General features: G+C 46.3%; 1 protein-coding gene across 1 annotated transcript in view; it reads left to right on the forward strand.

Annotated features, from left to right (window-relative positions):
• Positions 1-19,595, forward strand: part of LOC148535422 (solute carrier organic anion transporter family member 1C1-like) — a 162,652-nt gene that overhangs the window by 39,121 nt on the left and 103,936 nt on the right. Inside the window, exon 2 of the mRNA XM_088462659.1 lies at positions 17,217-17,358. Coding sequence (XP_088318785.1) covers positions 17,217-17,358 — 142 coding nt within the window. The remainder of the gene's footprint in view (positions 1-17,216; positions 17,359-19,595) is intronic.

Below are 19,595 nucleotides of genomic sequence, written 5' to 3' on the forward strand. Positions count from 1 at the left end.
TGTATACACAGGACTGTGAGGTATTACAGATGTGAGAAAGCAGTAGTGGGTGTCTCTATGCTGGCTGTGCTGTGGCTGATGTTACAGATGTATACACAGGACTGTGAGGTATTACAGATGTGAGATAGCAGTAGTGGGCGTCTCTATGCTGGCTGAGCTGTGGCTGAAGTTACAGATGTATATACAGGACTGTGAGGTATTACAGATGTGAGATAGCAGTAGTGGGCGTCTCTATGCTGGCTGTGCTGTGGCTGATGTTACAGATGTATACACAGGACTGTGAGGTATTACAGATGTGAGATAGCAGTAGTGGGCGTCTCTATGCTGGCTGTGCTGTGGCTGATGTTACAGATGTATACACAGGACTGTGAGGTATTACAGATGTGAGATAGCAGTAGTGGGCGTCTCTATGCTGGCTGATCTATGGCTGATGTTACAGATGTATACACCGGACTGTGAGGTATTACAGATGTGAGATAGCAGTAGTGGGCGACTCTATGCTGGCTGTGCTGTGACTGATGTTACAGATGTATACACAGGACTGTGAGGTATTACAGATGTGAGATAGCAGTAGTGGGCATCTCTATGCTGGCTGTGCTGTGGCTGATGTTACAGATGTATACACAGGACTGTGAGGTATTACAGATGTGAGATAGCAGTAGTGGGTATCTCTATGCTGGCTGTGCTGTGGCTGATGTTACAGATGTATACACAGGACTGTGAGGTATTACAGATGTGAGATAGCAGTAGTGGGTGTCTCTATGCTGGCTGAACTGTGGCTGATGTTACAGATGTATACACAGGACTGTGAGGTATTACAGATGTGAGATAGCAGTAGTGGGTGTCTCTATGCTGGCTGTGCTGTGGCTGATGTTACAGATGTACACACAGGACTGTGAGGTATTACAGATGTGAGATAGCAATAGTGGGTGTCTCTATGCTGGCTGTGCTGTGGCTGATGTTACAGATGTATACACAGGACTGTGAGGTGTTACAGATGTGAGATAGCAGTAGTGGGTGTCTCTATGCTGGCTGTGCTGTGGCTGATGTTACAGATGTATACACAGGACTGTGAGGTATTACAGATGTGAGATAGCAGTAGTGGGCGTCTCTATGCTGGCTTTGCTGTGGCTGATGTTACAGATGTATACACTGGACTGTGAGGTATTACAGATGTGAGATAGCAGTAGTGGGTGTCTCTATGCTGGCTGAGCTGTGGCTGATGTTACAGATGTATACACAGGTCTGTGAGGTATTACAGATGTGAGATAGCAGTAGTGGGTGTCTCTATGCTGGATGAGCTGTGGCTGATGTTACAGATGTATACACAGGACTGTGATGTATTACAGATGTAAGATAGCAGTAGTGGGTGTCTCTATGCTGGCTGAGCTGTGGCTGATGTTACAGATGTATACACAGGACTGTGAGGTATTACAGATGTGAGATAGCAGTAGTGGGTGTCTCTATGCTGGCTGTGCTGTGGCTGATGTTACAGATGTATACACAGGACTGTGAGGTATTACAGATGTGAGATAGCAGTAGTGGGTGTCTCTATGCTGGCTGAGCTGTGGCTGATGTTACAGATGTATACACAGGACTGTGATGTATTACAGATGTGAGATAGCAGTAGTGGGTGTCTCTATGCTGGATGAGCTGTGGCTGATGTTACAGATGTATACACAGGACTGTGATGTATTACAGATGTAAGATAGCAGTAGTGGGTGTCTCTATGCTGGCTGAGCTGTGACTGATGTTACAGATGTATACACAGGACTGTGAGGTATTACAGATGTGAGATAGCAGTAGTGGGTGTCTCTATGCTGGCTGAGCTGTGGCTGATGTTACAGATGTATACACAGGACTGTGAGGTATTACAGATGTGAGATAGCAGTAGAGGGCATCTCTATGCTGGCTGAGCTGTGGCTGATGTTACAGATATACACACAGGACTGTGATGTATTACAGATATGAGATAGCAGTAGTGGGTGTCTCTATGCTGGCTGTGCTGTGACTGATGTTACAGATGTATACACAGGACTATGAGGTATTACAGATGTGAGATAGCAGTAGTGGGTGTCTATGCTTGCTGTGGCTGATGTTACAGATGTATACACAGGACTGTGAGGTATTACAGATGTGAGATAGCAGTAGTGGATGTCTCTATGCTGGCTGAGCTGTGGCTGATGTTACAGATGTATAACCAGGACTGTGAGGTATTACAGATGTGAGGTAGCAGTAGTGGGTGTCTCTATGCTGGCTGATCTGTGGCTGATGTTACAGATGTATACAAAGGAATGTGAGGTATTACAGATGTGAGATAGCAGTAGTGGGTGTCTCTATGCTGGCTGAGCTGTGGCTGATGTTACAGATGTATACACAGGACTGTGAGGTATTACAGATGTGAGATAGCAGTAGTGGGTGTCTCTATGCTGGCTGAGCTGTGGCTGATGTTACAGATGTATACACAGGACTGTGAGGTATTACAGATGTGAGATAGCAGTAGTGGGTGTCTCTATGCTGGCTGATCTGTGGCTGATGTTACAGATGTATACAAAGGACTGTGAGGTATTACAGATGTGAGATAGCAGTAGTGGGTGTCTCTAAGCTGGCTGAGCTGTGGCTGATGTTACAGATGTATACACAGGACTGTGAGGTATTACAGATGTGAGATAGCAGTAGTGGGCGTCTCTATGCTGGCTGTGCTGTTGCTGAGGTTACAGATGTATACACCGGACTGTGAGTTATTACAGATGTGAGATAGCAGTAGTGGGCGACTCTATGCTGGCTGTGCTGTGACTGATGTTACAGATGTATACACAGGACTGTGAGGTATTACAGATGTGAGATAGCAGTAGTGGGCGTCTCGATACTGGCTGTGCTGTGGCTGATGTTACAGATGTATACACAGGACTGTGAGGTATTACAGATGTGAGATAGCAGTAGTGGGCGTCTCTATGCTGGCTGATCTGTGGCTGATGTTACAGATGTATACAAAGGACTGTGAGGTATTACAGATGTGAGATAGCAGTAGTGGGCGTCTCTATGCTGACTGAGCTGTGGCTGATGTTACAGATGTATACACAGGACTGTGAGGTATTACAGATGTGAGATAGCAGTAGTGGGCGTCTCTATGCTGGCTGTGCTGTGGCTGATGTTACAGATGTATACACCGGACTGTGAGGTATTACAGATGTGAGATAGCAGTAGTGGGCGTCTCTATGATGGCTGTGCTGTGGCTGATGTTACAGATGTATACACAGGACTGTGAGGTATTACAGATGTGAGATAGCAGTAGTGGGCGTCTCTATGCTGGCTGTGCTGTGGCTGATGTTACAGATGTATACACAGGACTGTGAGGTATTACAGATGTGAGATAGCAGTAGTGGGTGTCTCTATGCTGGTGAGCTGTGGCTGATGTTACAGATGTATACATAGGACTGTGAGGTATTACAGATGTGAGATAGCAGTAGTGGGTGTCTCTATGCTGGCTGTGCTGTGGCTGATGTTACAGATGTACACACAGGACTGTGAGGTATTACAGATGTGAAATAGCAGCAGTGGGTGTCTCTATGCTGGCTGTGCTGTGGCTGATGTTACAGATGTATACACAGGACTGTGAGGTATTACAGATGTGAGATAGCAGTAGTGGGTGTCTCTATGCTGGCTGTGCTGTGGCTGATGTTACAGATGTATACACAGGACTGTGAGGTATTACAGATGTGAGATAGCAGTAGTGGGTGTCTCTATGCTGGCTGAGCTGTGGCTGATATTACAGATGTATACACAGGACTGTGAGGTATTACAGATGTGAGATAGCAGTAGTGGGTGTCTCTATGCTGGCTGTGCTGTGGCTGATGTTACAGATGTACACACAGGACTGTGAGGTATTACAGATGTGAGATAGCAGTAGTGGGTGTCTATGCTGGCTGTGCTGTGGCTGATGTTACAGATGTATACACAGGACTGTGAGGTGTTACAGATGTGAGATAGCAGTAGTGGGTGTCTCTATGCTGGCTGTGCTGTGGCTGATGTTACAGATGTATACACAGGACTGTGAGGTGTTACAGATGTGAGATAGCAGTAGTGGGTGTCTCTATGCTGGCTGTGCTGTGGCTGATGTTACAGATGTATACACAGGACTGTGAGGTATTACAGATGTGAGATAGCAGTAGTGGGTGTCTCTATGCTGGCTGTGCTGTGGCTGATGTTACAGATGTATACACAGGACTGTGAGGTATTACAGATGTGAGATAGCAGTAGTGGGCGTCTCTAGGCTGGCTGTGCTGTGGCTGATGTTACAGAAGTATACACAGGACTGTGAGGTATTACAGATGTGAGATAGCAGTAGTATGTGTCTCTATGCTGGCTGTGCTGTGGCTGATGTTACAGATGTATGCACAGGACTGTGAGGTATTACAGATGTGAGATAGCAGTAGTGGGTGTCTCTATGCTGGCTGTGCTGTGGCTGATGTTACAGATGTATACACAGGACTGTGAGGTATTACAGATGTGAGATAGCAGTAGTGGGTGTCTCTATGCTGGCTGAGCTGTGGCTGATGTTACAGATGTATATACAGGACTGTGAGGTATTACAGATGTGAGATAGCAGTAGTGGGCGTCTCTATGCTGGCTGTGCTGTGGCTGATGTTACAGATGTATACACAGGACTGTGAGGTATTACAGATGTGAGATAGCAGTAGTGGGTGTCTCTATGCTGGCTGTGCTGTGGCTGATGTTATAGATGTATACACAGGACTGTGAGGTATTACAGATGTGAGATAGCAGTAGTGGGTGTCTCTATGCTGGCTGTGCTGTTCCTGATGTTACAGATGTATACACAGGACTGTGAGGTATTACAGATGTGAGATAGCAGTAGTGGGTGTCTATGCTGGCTGTGCTGTGGCTGATGTTACAGATGTATACACAGGACTGTGAGGTATTACAGATGTGAGATAGCAGTAGTGGGTGTCTATGCTGGCTGTGCTGTGGCTGATGTTATAGATGTATACACAGGACTGTGAGGTATTACAGATGTGAGATAGCAGTAGTGGGTTTCTCTATGCTGGCTGTGCTGTGGATGATGTTACATAAGTATACACAGGACTGTGAGGTATTACAGATGTGAGATAGCAGTAGTGGGTGTCTTTATGCTGGCTGAGCTGAGGCTGATGTTACAGATGTATCCACAGGACTGTGAGGTATTACAGATGTGAGATAGCAGTAGTGGGTGTCTCTATGGTGGCTGAGCTGTGGCTGATGTTACAGATGTATACACAGGACTGTGAGGTATTACAGATGTGAGATAGCAGTAGTGGGTGTCTATGCTGGCTGTGCTGTGGCTGATGTTACAGATGTATACACAGGACTGTGAGGTATTACAGATGTGAGATAGCAGTAGTGGGCGTCTATGCTGGCTGTGCTGTGGCTGATGTTACAGATGTATACACTGGACTGTGAGGTATTACAGATGTGAGATAGCAGTAGTGGGTGTCTCTATGCTGGCTGAGCTGTGGCTGATGTTACAGATGTATACACAGGACTGTGAGGTATTACAGATGTGAGATAGCAGTAGTGGGCGTCTCTATGCTGGCTGAGCTGTGGCTGATGTTACAGATGTATATACAGGACTGTGAGGTATTACAGATGTGAGATAGCAGTAGTGGGCGTCTCTATGCTGGCTGTGCTGTGGCTGATGTTACAGATGTATACACAGGACTGTGAGGTATTACAGATGTGAGATAGCAGTAGTGGGCGTCTCTATGCTGGCTGTGCTGTGGCTGATGTTATAGATGTATACACAGGACTGTGAGGTATTACAGATGTGAGATAGCAGTAGTGGGTGTCTCTATGCTGGCTGTGCTGTTGCTGATGTTACAGATGTATACACAGGACTGTGAGGTATTACAGATGTGAGATAGCAGTAGTGGGCGTCTCTATGCTGGCTGTGCTGTGGCTGATGTTACAGATGTATACACTGGACTGTGAGGTATTACAGATGTGAGATAGCAGTAGTGGGTGTCTCTATGCTGGCTGAGCTGTGGCTGATGTTACAGATGTATACACAGGACTGTGAGGTATTACAGATGTGAGATAGCAGTAGTGGGTGTCTCTATGCTGGATGAGCTGTGGCTGATGTTACAGATGTATACACAGGACTGTGATGTATTACAGATGTAAGATAGCAGTAGTGGGTGTCTCTATGCTGGCTGAGCTGTGGCTGATGTTACAGATGTATACACAGGACTGTGAGGTATTACAGATGTGAGATAGCAGTAGTGGGTGTCTCTATGCTGGCTGTGCTGTGGCTGATGTTACAGATGTATACACAGGACTGTGAGGTATTACAGATGTGAGATAGCAGTAGTGGGTGTCTCTATGCTGGCTGTGCTGTGGCTGATGTTACAGATGTATACACAGGACTGTGAGGTATTACAGATGTGAGATAGCAGTAGTGGGTGTCTCTATGCTGGCTGAGCTGTGGCTGATGTTACAGATGTATACACAGGACTGTGATGTATTACAGATGTGAGATAGCAGTAGTGGGTGTCTCTATGCTGGATGAGCTGTGGCTGATGTTACAGATGTATACACAGGACTGTGATGTATTACAGATGTAAGATAGCAGTAGTGGGTGTCTCTATGCTGGCTGAGCTGTGACTGATGTTACAGATGTATACACAGGACTGTGAGGTATTACAGATGTGAGATATCAGTAGTGGGTGTCTCTATGCTGGCTGAGCTGTGGCTGATGTTACAGATGTATACACAGGACTGTGAGGTATTACAGATGTGAGATAGCAGTAGAGGGCATCTCTATGCTGGCTGAGCTGTGGCTGATGTTACAGATATACACACAGGACTGTGATGTATTACAGATATGAGATAGCAGTAGTGGGTGTCTCTATGCTGGCTGTGCTGTGACTGATGTTACAGATGTATACACAGGACTATAGGTATTACAGATGTGAGATAGCAGTAGTGGGTGTCTATGCTTGCTGTGGCTGATGTTACAGATGTATACACAGGACTGTGAGGTATTACAGATGTGAGATAGCAGTAGTGGATGTCTCTATGCTGGCTGAGCTGTGGCTGATGTTACAGATGTATAACCAGGACTGTGAGGTATTACAGATGTGAGGTAGCAGTAGTGGGTGTCTCTATGCTGGCTGATCTGTGGCTGATGTTACAGATGTATACAAAGGACTGTGAGGTATTAGAGATGTGAGATAGCAGTATAGGGTGTCTCTATGCTGGCTGAGCTGTGGCTGATGTTACAGATGTATACACAGGACTGTGAGGTATTACAGATGTGAGATAGCAGTAGTGGGTGTCTCTATGCTGGCTGAGCTGTGGCTGATGTTACATATGTATACACAGGACTGTGAGGTATTACAGATGTGAGATAGCAGTAGTGGGTGTCTCTATGCTGGCTGATCTGTGGCTGATGTTACAGATGTATACAAAGGACTGTGAGGTATTACAGATGTGAGATAGCAGTAGTGGGTGTCTCTATGCTGGCTGAGCTGTGGCTGATGTTACAGATGTATACACAGGACTGTGAGGTATTACAGATGTGAGATAGCAGTAGTGGGCGTCTCTATGCTGGCTGTGCTGTTGCTGAGGTTACAGATGTATACACCGGACTGTGAGGTATTACAGATGTGAGATAGCAGTAGTGGGCGACTCTATGCTGGCTGTGCTGTGACTGATGTTACAGATGTATACACAGGACTGTGAGGTATTACAGATGTGAAATAGCAGTAGTGGGCGTCTCTATGCTGGCTGTGCTGTGGCTGATGTTACAGATGTATACACAGGACTGTGAGGTATTACAGATGTGAGATAGCAGTAGTGGGCGTCTCTATGCTGGCTGATCTGTGGCTGATGTTACAGATGTATACAAAGGACTGTGAGGTATTACAGATGTGAGATAGCAGTAGTGGGCGTCTCTATGCTGACTGAGCTGTGGCTGATGTTACAGATGTATACACAGGACTGTGAGGTATTAAAGATGTGAGATAGCAGTAGTGGGCGTCTCTATGCTGGCTGTGCTGTGGCTGATGTTACAGATGTATACACCGGACTGTGAGGTATTACAGATGTGAGATAGCAGTAGTGGGCGTCTCTATGCTGGCTGTGCTGTGGCTGATGTTACAGATGTATACACAGGACTGTGAGGTATTACAGATGTGAGATAGCAGTAGTGGGCGTCTCTATGCTGGCTGTGCTGTGGCTGATGTTACAGATGTATACACAGGACTGTGAGGTATTACAGATGTGAGATAGCAGTAGTGGGTGTCTCTATGCTGGTGAGCTGTGACTGATGTTACAGATGTATACACAGGACTGTGAGGTATTACAGATGTGAGATAGCAGTAGTGGGTGTCTCTATGCTGGCTGTGCTGTGGTTGATGTTACAGATGTACACACAGGACTGTGAGGTATTACAGATGTGAGATAGCAGTAGTGGGTGTCTCTATGCTGGCTGTGCTGTGGCTGATGTTACAGATGTATACACAGGACTGTGAGGTATTACAGATGTGAGATAGCAGTAGTGGGTGTCTCTATGCTGGCTGTGCTGTGGCTGATGTTACAGATGTATACACAGGACTGTGAGGTATTACAGATATGAGATAGCAGTAGTGGGTGTCTCTATGCTGGCTGAGCTGTGGCTGATGTTACAGATGTATACACAGGACTGTGAGGTACTACAGATGTGAGATAGCAGTAGTATGTGTCTCTATGTTGGCTGTGCTGTGGCTGATGTTACAGATGTATGCACAGGACTGTGAGGTATTACAGATGTGAGATAGCAGTAGTGGGTGTCTCTATGCTGGCTGTGCTGTGGCTGATGTTACAGATGTATACACAGGACTGTGAGGTATTACAGATGTGAGATAGCAGTAGTGGGTGTCTCTATGCTGGCTGAGCTGTGGCTGATGTTACAGATGTATATACAGGACTGTGAGGTATTACAGATGTGAGATAGCAGTAGTGGGCGTCTCTATGCTGGCTGTGCTGTGGCTGATGTTACAGATGTATACACAGGACTGTGAGGTATTACAGATGTGAGATAGCAGTAGTGGGTGTCTCTATGCTGGCTGTGCTGTGGCTGATGTTATAGATGTATACACAGGACTGTGAGGTATTACAGATGTGAGATAGCAGTAATGGGTGTCTCTATGCTGGCTGTGCTGTTCCTGATGTTACAGATGTATACACAGGACTGTGAGGTATTACAGATGTGAGATAGCAGTAGTGGGTGTCTATGCTGGCTGTGCTGTGGCTGATGTTATAGATGTATACACAGGACTGTGAGGTATTACAGATGTGAGATAGCAGTAGTGGGTGTCTCTATGCTGGCTGTGCTGTGGATGATGTTACATAAGTATACACAGGACTGTGAGGTATTACAGATGTGAGATAGCAGTAGTGGGTGTCTTTATGCTGGCTGAGCTGAGGCTGATGTTACAGATGTATCCACAGGACTGTGAGGTATTACAGATGTGAGATAGCAGTAGTGGGTGTCTCTATGGTGGCTGAGCTGTGGCTGATGTTACAGATGTATACACAGGACTGTGAGGTATTACAGATGTGAGATAGCAGTAGTGGGTGTCTATGCTGGCTGTGCTGTGGCTGATGTTACAGATGTATACACAGGACTGTGAGGTATTACAGATGTGAGATAGCAGTAGTGGGCGTCTATGCTGGCTGTGCTGTGGCTGATGTTACAGATGTATACACTGGACTGTGAGGTATTACAGATGTGAGATAGCAGTAGTGGGTGTCTCTATGCTGGCTGAGCTGTGGCTGATGTTACAGATGTATACACAGGACTGTGAGGTATTACAGATGTGAGATAGCAGTATTGGGCGTCTCTATGCTGGCTGAGCTGTGGCTGATGTTACAGATGTATATACAGGACTGTGAGGTATTACAGATGTGAGATAGCAGTAGTGGGCGTCTCTATGCTGGCTGTGCTGTGGCTGATGTTACAGATGTATACACAGGACTGTGAGGTATTACAGATGTGAGATAGCAGTAGTGGGCGTCTCTATGCTGGCTGTGCTGTGGCTGATGTTATAGATGTATACACAGGACTGTGAGGTATTACAGATGTGAGATAGCAGTAGTGGGTGTCTCTATGCTGGCTGTGCTGTTGCTGATGTTACAGATGTATACACAGGACTGTGAGGTATTACAGATGTGAGATAGCAGTAGTGGGCGTCTCTATGCTGGCTGTGCTGTGGCTGATGTTACAGATGTATACACTGGACTGTGAGGTATTACAGATGTGAGATAGCAGTAGTGGGTGTCTCTATGCTGGCTGAGCTGTGGCTGATGTTACAGATGTATACACAGGACTGTGAGGTATTACAGATGTGAGATAGCAGTAGTGGGTGTCTCTATGCTGGATGAGCTGTGGCTGATGTTACAGATGTATACACAGGACTGTGATGTATTACAGATGTAAGATAGCAGTAGTGGGTGTCTCTATGCTGGCTGAGCTGTGGCTGATGTTACAGATGTATACACAGGACTGTGAGGTATTACAGATGTGAGATAGCAGTAGTGGGTGTCTCTATGCTGGCTGTGCTGTGGCTGATGTTACAGATGTATACACAGGACTGTGAGGTATTACAGATGTGAGATAGCAGTAGTGGGTGTCTCTATGCTGGCTGTGCTGTGGCTGATGTTACAGATGTATACACAGGACTGTGAGGTATTACAGATTTGAGATAGCAGTAGTGGGTGTCTCTATGCTGGCTGAGCTGTGGCTGATGTTACAGATGTATACACAGGACTGTGATGTATTACAGATGTGAGATAGCAGTAGAGGGTGTCTCTATGCTGGATGAGCTGTGGCTGATGTTACAGATGTATACACAGGACTGTGATGTATTACAGATGTAAGATAGCAGTAGTGGGTGTCTCTATGCTGGCTGAGCTGTGACTGATGTTACAGATGTATACACAGGACTGTGAGGTATTACAGATGTGAGATAGCAGTAGTGGGTGTCTCTATGCTGGCTGAGCTGTGGCTGATGTTACAGATGTATACACAGGACTTTGAGGTATTACAGATGTGAGATAGCAGTAGAGGGCATCTCTATGCTGGCTGAGCTGTGGCTGATGTTACAGATATACACACAGGACTGTGATGTATTACAGATATGAGATAGCAGTAGTGGGTGTCTCTATGCTGGCTGTGCTGTGACTGATGTTACAGATGTATACACAGGACTATGAGGTATTACAGATGTGAGATAGCAGTAGTGGGTGTCTATGCTTGCTGTGGCTGATGTTACAGATGTATACACAGGAGTGTGAGGTATTACAGATGTGAGATAGCAGTAGTGGATGTCTCTATGCTGGCTGAGCTGTGGCTGATGTTACAGATGTATAACCAGGACTGTGAGGTATTACAGATGTGAGGTAGCAGTAGTGGGTGTCTCTATGCTGGCTGATCTGTGGCTGATGTTACAGATGTATACAAAGGACTGTGAGGTATTACAGATGTGAGATAGCAGTAGTGGGTGTCTCTATGCTGGCTGAGCTGTGGCTGATGTTACAGATGTATACACAGGACTGTGAGGTATTACAGAAGTGAGATAGCAGTAGTGGGTGTCTCTATGCTGGCTGAGCTGTGGCTGATGTTACAGATGTATACACAGGACTGTGAGGTATTACTGATGTGAGATAGCAGTAGTGGGTGTCTCTATGCTGGCTGATCTGTGGCTGATGTTACAGATGTATACAAAGGACTGTGAGGTATTACAGATGTGAGATAGCAGTAGTGGGTGTCTCTATGCTGGCTGAGCTGTGGCTGATGTTACAGATGTATACACAGGACTGTGAGGTATTACAGATGTGAGATAGCAGTAGTGGGCGTCTCTATGCTGGCTGTGCTGTTGCTGAGGTTACAGATGTATACACCGGACTGTGAGGTATTACAGATGTGAGATAGCAGTAGTGGGCGACTCTATGCTGGCTGTGCTGTGACTGATGTTACAGATATATACACAGGACTGTGAGGTATTACAGATGTGAGATAGCAGTAGTGGGTGTCTCTATGCTGGCTGTGCTGTGGCTGATGTTACAGATGTATACACAGGACTGTGAGGTATTACAGATGTGAGATAGCAGTAGTGGGCGACTCTATGCTGGCTGATCTGTGGCTGATGTTACAGATGTATACAAAGGACTGTGAGGTATTACAGATGTGAGATAGCAGTAGTGGGCGTCTCTATGCTGACTGAGCTGTGGCTGATGTTACAGATGTATACACAGGACTGTGAGGTATTACAGATGTGAGATAGCAGTAGTGGGCGTCTCTATGCTGGCTGTGCTGTGGCTGATGTTACAGATGTATACACCGGACTGTGAGGTATTACAGATGTGAGATAGCAGTAGTGGGCGTCTCTATGCTGGCTTTGCTGTCGCTGATGTTACAGATGTATACACAGGACTGTGAGGTATTACAGATGTGAGATAGCAGTAGTGGGCGTCTCTATGCTGGCTGTGCTGTGGCTGATGTTACAGATGTATACACAGGACTGTGAGGTATTACAGATGTGAGATAGCAGTAGTGGGTGTCTCTATGCTGGTGAGCTGTGGCTGATGTTACAGATGTATACACAGGACTGTGAGGTATTACAGATGTGAGATAGCAGTAGTGGGTGTCTCTATGCTGGCTGTGCTGTGGCTGATGTTACAGATGTACACACAGGACTGTGAGGTATTACAGATGTGAGATAGCAGTAGTGGGTGTCTCTATGCTGGCTGTGCTGTGGCTGATGTTACAGATGTATACACAGGACTGTGAGGTATTACAGATGTGAGATAGCAGTAGTGGGTGTCTCTATGCTGGCTGTGCTGTGGCTGATGTTACAGATGTATACACAGGACTGTGAGGTATTACAGATGTGAGATAGCAGTAGTGGGTGTCTCTATGCTGGCTGAGCTGTGGCTGATGTTTCAGATGTATACACAGGACTGTGAGGTATTACAGATGTGAGATAGCAGTAGTATGTGTCTCTATGCTGGCTGTGCTGTGGCTGATGTTACAGATGTATGCACAGGACTGTGAGGTATTACAGATGTGAGATAGCAGTAGTGGGTGTCTCTATGCTGGCTGTGCTGTGGCTGATGTTACAGATGTATACACAGGACTGTGAGGTATTACAGATGTGAGATAGCAGTAGTGGGTGTCTCTATGCTGGCTGAGCTGTGGCTGATGTTACAGATGTATATACAGGACTGTGAGGTATTACAGATGTGAGATAGCAGTAGTGGGCGTCTCTATGCTGGCTGTGCTGTGGCTGATGTTACAGATGTATACACAGGACTGTGAGGTATTACAGATGTGAGATAGCAGTAGTGGGTGTCTCTATGCTGGCTGTGCTGTGGCTGATGTTATAGATGTATACACAGGACTGTGAGGTATTACAGATGTGAGATAGCAGTAGTGGGTGTCTCTATGCTGGCTGTGCTGTTCCTGATGTTACAGATGTATACACAGGACTGTGAGGTATTACAGATGTGAGATAGCAGTAGTGGGTGTCTATGCTGGCTGTGCTGTGGCTGATGTTACAGATGTATACACAGGACTGTGAGGTATTACAGATGTGAGATAGCAGTCGTGGGTGTCTATGCTGGCTGTGCTGTGGCTGATGTTATAGATGTATACACAGGACTGTGAGGTATTACAGATGTGAGATAGCAGTAGTGGGTGTCTCTATGCTGGCTGTGCTGTGGATGATGTTACATAAGTATACACAGGACTGTGAGGTATTACAGATGTGAGATAGCAGTAGTGGGTGTCTTTATGCTGGCTGAGCTGAGGCTGATGTTACAGATGTATCCACAGGACTGTGAGGTATTACAGATGTGAGATAGCAGTAGTGGGTGTCTCTATGGTGGCTGAGCTGTGGCTGATGTTACAGATGTATACACAGGACTGTGAGGTATTACAGATGTGAGATAGCAGTAATGGGTGTCTATGCTGGCTGTGCTGTGGCTGATGTTACAGGTGTATACACAGGACTGTGAGGTATTACAGATGTGAGATAGCAGTAGTGGGCGTCTATGCTGGCTGTGCTGTGGCTGATGTTACAGATGTATACACAGGACTGTGAGGTATTACAGATGTGAGATAGCAGTAGTGGGTGTCTCTATGCTGGCTGTGGTGTGGATGATGTTACATAAGTATACACAGGACTGTGAGGTATTACAGATGTGAGATAGCAGTAGTGGGTGTCTTAATGCTGGCTGAGCTGAGGCTGATGTTACAGATGTATACACAGGACTGTGAGGTATTACAGATGTGAGATAGCAGTAGTGGGTGTCTCTATGGTGGCTGAGCTGTGGCTGATGTTACAGATGTATACACAGGACTGTGAGGTATTACAGATGTGAGATAGCAGTAGTGGGTGTCTATGCTGGCTGTGCTGTGGCTGATGTTACAGATGTATACACAGGACTGTGAGGTATTACAGATGTGATATAGCAGTAGTGGGTGTCTCTATGCTGGCTGAGCTGTGACTGATGTTACAGATGTATACACAGGACTGTGAGGTATTACAGATGTGAGATAGCAGTACTGGGTGTCTCTATGGTGGCTGAGCTGTGGCTGATGTTACAGATGTATACACTGGACTGTGAGGTATTACAGATGTGAGATAGCAGTAGAGGGTGTCTCTATGCTGGCTGTGCTGTGGCTGATGTTACAGATGTATACACAGGACTGTGAGGTATTACAGATGTGATATAGTAGTAGTGGGTGTCTCTATGCTGGCTGAGCTGTGGCTGATGTTACAGATGTATACACAGGACTGTGAGGTATTACAGATGTGAGATAGCAGTAGTGGGTGTCTCTATGCTGGCTGTGCTGTGGCTGATGTTACAGATGTATACACAGGACTGTGAGGTATTACAGATGTGAGATAGCAGTAGTGGGTGTCTCTATGCTGGCTGAGCTGTGGCTGATGTTACAGATGTATACACAGGACTGTGAGGTATTACAGATGTGAGATAGCAGTAGTATGTGTCTCTATGCTGGCTGTGCTGTGGCTGATGTTACAGATGTATGCACAGGACTGTGAGGTATTACAGATGTGAGATAGCAGTAGTGGGTGTCTCTATGCTGGCTGTGCTGTGGCTGATGTTACAGATGTATACACAGGACTGTGAGGTATTACAGATGTGAGATAGCAGTAGTGGGTGTCTCTATGCTGGCTGAGCTGTGGCTGATGTTACAGATGTATATACAGGACTGTGAGGTATTACAGATGTGAGATAGCAGTAGTGGGCGTCTCTATGCTGGCTGTGCTGTGGCTGATGTTACAGATGTATACACAGGACTGTGAGGTATTACAGATGTGAGATAGCAGTAGTGGGTGTCTCTATGCTGGCTGTGCTGTGGCTGATGTTATAGAAGTATACACAGGACTGTGAGGTATTACAGATGTGAGATAGCAGTAGTGGGTGTCTCTATGCTGGCTGTGCTGTTCCTGATGTTACAGATGTATACACAGGACTGTGAGGTATTACAGATGTGAGATAGCAGTAGTGGGTGTCTATGCTGGCTGTGCTGTGGCTGATGTTACAGATGTATACACAGGACTGTGAGGTATTACAGATGTGAGATAGCAGTAGTGGGTGTCTATGCTGGCTGTGCTGTGGCTGATGTTATAGATGTATACACAGGACTGTGAGGTATTACAGATGTGAGATAGCAGTAGTGGGTGTCTCTATGCTGGCTGTGCTGTGGATGATGTTACATAAGTATACACAGGACTGTGAGGTATTACAGATGTGAGATAGCAGTAGTGGGTGTCTTTATGCTGGCTGAGCTGAGGCTGATGTTACAGATGTATCCACAGGACTGTGAGGTATTACAGATGTGAGATAGCAGTAGTGGGTGTCTCTATGGTGGCTGAGCTGTGGCTGATGTTACAGATGTATACACAGGACTGTGAGGTATTACAGATGTGAGATAGCAGTAGTGGGTGTCTATGCTGGCTGTGCTGTGGCTGATGTTACAGATGTATACACAGGACTGTGAAGTATTACAGATGTGAGATAGCAGTAGTGGGCGTCTATGCTGGCTGTGCTGTGGCTGATGTTACAGATGTATACACAGGACTGTGAGGTATTACAGATGTGAGATAGCAGTAGTGGGTGTCTCTATGCTGGCTGTGGTGTGGATGATGTTACATAAGTATACACAGGACTGTGAGGTATTACAGATGTGAGATAGCAGTAGTGGGTGTCTTTATGCTGGCTGAGCTGAGGCTGATGTTACAGATGTATACACAGGACTGTGAGGTATTACAGATGTGAGATAGCAGTAGTGGGTGTCTCTATGGTGGCTGAGCTGTGGCTGATGTTACAGATGTATACACAGGACTGTGAGGTATTACAGATGTGAGATAGCAGTAGTGGGTGTCTATGCTGGCTGTGCTGTGACTGATGTTACAGATGTATACACAGGACTGTGAGGTATTACAGATGTGATATAGCAGTAGTGGGTGTCTCTATGCTGGCTGAGCTGTGACTGATGTTACAGATGTATACACAGGACTGTGAGGTATTACAGATGTGAAATAGCAGTACTGGGTGTCTCTATGGTGGCTGAGCTGTGGCTGATGTTACAGATGTATACACTGGACTGTGAGGTATTACAGATGTGAGATAGCAGTAGAGGGTGTCTCTATGCTGGCTGTGCTGTGGCTGATGTTACAGATGTATACACAGGACTGTGAGGTATTACAGATGTGATATAGTAGTAGTGGGTGTCTCTATGCTGGCTGAGCTGTGGCTGATGTTACAGATGTATACACAGGACTGTGAGGTATTACAGATGTGAGATAGCAGTAGTGGGCGTCTCTATGCTGGCTGTGGTGTGGCTGATGTTACAGATGTATACACAGGACTGTGAGGTATTACAGGTGTGAGATAGCAGTAGTGGGTGTATCTGTGATTATTAGCAGTATATAATGATTATTAGTAATAGTATACGAGTTGTGGTTATTAAATTACTAGACTGATACTATCGGGGTATGCAATGATTATTAGTTGTATATAATTATTAGTAGCAATATACTGTATAATAATTACTAGTGGTATATTTTGATGAGTAACTTTATATAATGATAAATAGTGGTATATGATTAGTAGCGGAATATATTGATTTGTGACCTCTATTTGCGCAGATGTTCCTGGCTGCAATGTGCTTTGTGTATTTCGCTAAAGCTCTATCAGGAAGTTACCTTACAAGTACAATTACTCAGATGGAAAGAAGATTTGATATCTCCTCTTCCATGGTTGGGGTCATCGATGGAAGCTTTGAGATCGGTTTGTATATCAGCATATTATTAGGTATATCCAGGCTACACGTCACATGGTGGAGAGCAACAAGGTCCCATAAACAATTCCACAATGAGCTTTACCCATCATGACCCCTCCTTCCTCTTCTGTCATCACTGGGAAGGTTTGATACCTGATTACCCCTATGGTCCCTCCTTCCCCTTCTGACATCACTGTGGAGGATTGATAGCTGATTACCCCTATGACCCCCTTTCTCTTCTGACATCACTGGGAAGATTTGATACCTGATTACCCCTATGACCCCCTTCCTCTTCTGACATCACTGGGGAGGTTTGATAGCTGATTACCCCTATGACCCCTCCTTCCCCTTCTGACATCACTGGGGAGGTTTGATACCTGATTACCCCTATGACCCCTTTCCTCTTCTGACATCACTGGGGAGGCTTGATAGCTGATTACCCCTATGGCCCCTCCTTCCCCTTCTGACATCATTGGGAAGGTTTGATAGCTGAATACCCCTATGACCCCTCCTTCCTCTTCTGTCATCACTGGGAAGGTTTGATAGCTGATTACCCCTATGGCCCCTCCTTCCCCTTCTGTCATCACTGGGAAGGTTTGATAGCTGATTACCCCTATGGCCCCTTCTTCCTCTTCTGACATCACTGTGGAGGATTGATAGCTGATTACCCCTATGGTCCCTCCTTCCTCTTCTGACATCACTGTGGAGGATTGATAGCTGATTACCCCTATGGTCCCTCCTTCCTCTTCTGACATCACTGTGGAGGATTGATAGCTGATTACCCCTATGGTCCCTCCTTCCCCTTCTGTCATCACTGGGAAGGTTTGATAGCTGATTACCCCTATGGCCCCTCCTTCCTCTTCTGACATCACTGGGAAGGTTTGATACCTGATTACCCCTATGACCCCCTTCCTCTTCTGACATCACTGGGGAGGTTTGATAGCTGATTACCCCTATGGCCCCTCCTTCCCCTTCTGACATCACTGTGGAGGATTGATAGCTGATTACCCCTATGGTCCCTCCTTCCTCTTCTGACATCACTGTGGAGGATTGATAGCTGATTACCCCTATGGTCCCTCCTTCCCCTTCTGTCATCACTGGGAAGGTTTGATAGCTGATTAGCCCTATGGCCCCTCCTTCCTCTTCGGACATCACTGGGAAGGTTTGATACCTGATTACCCCTATGACCCCCTTCCTCTTCTGACATCACTAGTGAGGTTTGATAGCTGATTACCCCTATGGTCCCTCCTTCCCCTTCTGACATCACTGTGGAGGATTGATAGCTGATTACCCCTATGGTCCCTCCTTCCTCTTCTGACATCACTGTGGAGGATTGATAGCTGATTACCCCTATGGTCCCTCCTTCCCCTTCTGTCATCACTGGGAAGGTTTGATAGCTGATTAGCCCTATGGCCCCTCCTTCCTCTTCGGACATCACTGGGAAGGTTTGATACCTGATTACCCCTATGACCCCCTTCCTCTTCTGACATCACTGGGGAGGTTTGATAGCTGATTACCCCTATGGCCCCTCCTTCCCCTTCTGACATCACTGGGGAGGTTTGATACCTGATTACCCCTATGACCCCCTTCCTCTTCTGACATCACTGGGGAGGCTTGATAGCTGATTACCCCTATGGCCCCTCCTTCCCCTTCTGACATCACTGGGAAGGTTTGATAGCTGATTACCCCTATGACCCCCCTCCTTCCCCTTCTGACATCACTGGGAAGGTTTGATAGCTGATTACCCCTATGGCCCCTTCTTCCTCTTCTGACATCACTGTGGAGGATTGATAGCTGATTACCCCTATGGTCCCTCCTTCCTCTTCTGAAATCACTGTGGAGGATTGATAGCTGATTACCCCTATGGTCCCTCCTTCCTCTTCTGACATCACTGTGGAGGATTAATAGCTGATTACCCCTATGGTCCCTCCTTCCCCTTTTGTCATCACTGGGAAGGTTTGATAGCTGATTACCCCTATGGCCCCTCCTTCCTCTTCTGACATCACTGGGAAGGTTTGATACCTGATTACCCCTATGACCCCCTTCCTCTTCTGACATCACTGGGAAGGTTTGATAGCTGATTACCCCTATGGTCCCTCCTTCCCCTTCTGACATCACTGTGGAGGATTGATAGCTGATTACCCCTATGGTCCCTCCTTCCTCTTCTGACATCACTGTGGAGGATTGATAGCTGATTACCCCTATGGTCCCTCCTTCCCCTTCTGTCATCACTGGGAAGGTTTGA

This window comes from Taudactylus pleione, unplaced genomic scaffold (assembly GCF_031769625.1).
Source record: "Taudactylus pleione unplaced genomic scaffold, aTauple2 ptg000052l, whole genome shotgun sequence".
Lineage (NCBI taxonomy): Eukaryota > Metazoa > Chordata > Amphibia > Anura > Myobatrachidae > Taudactylus > Taudactylus pleione.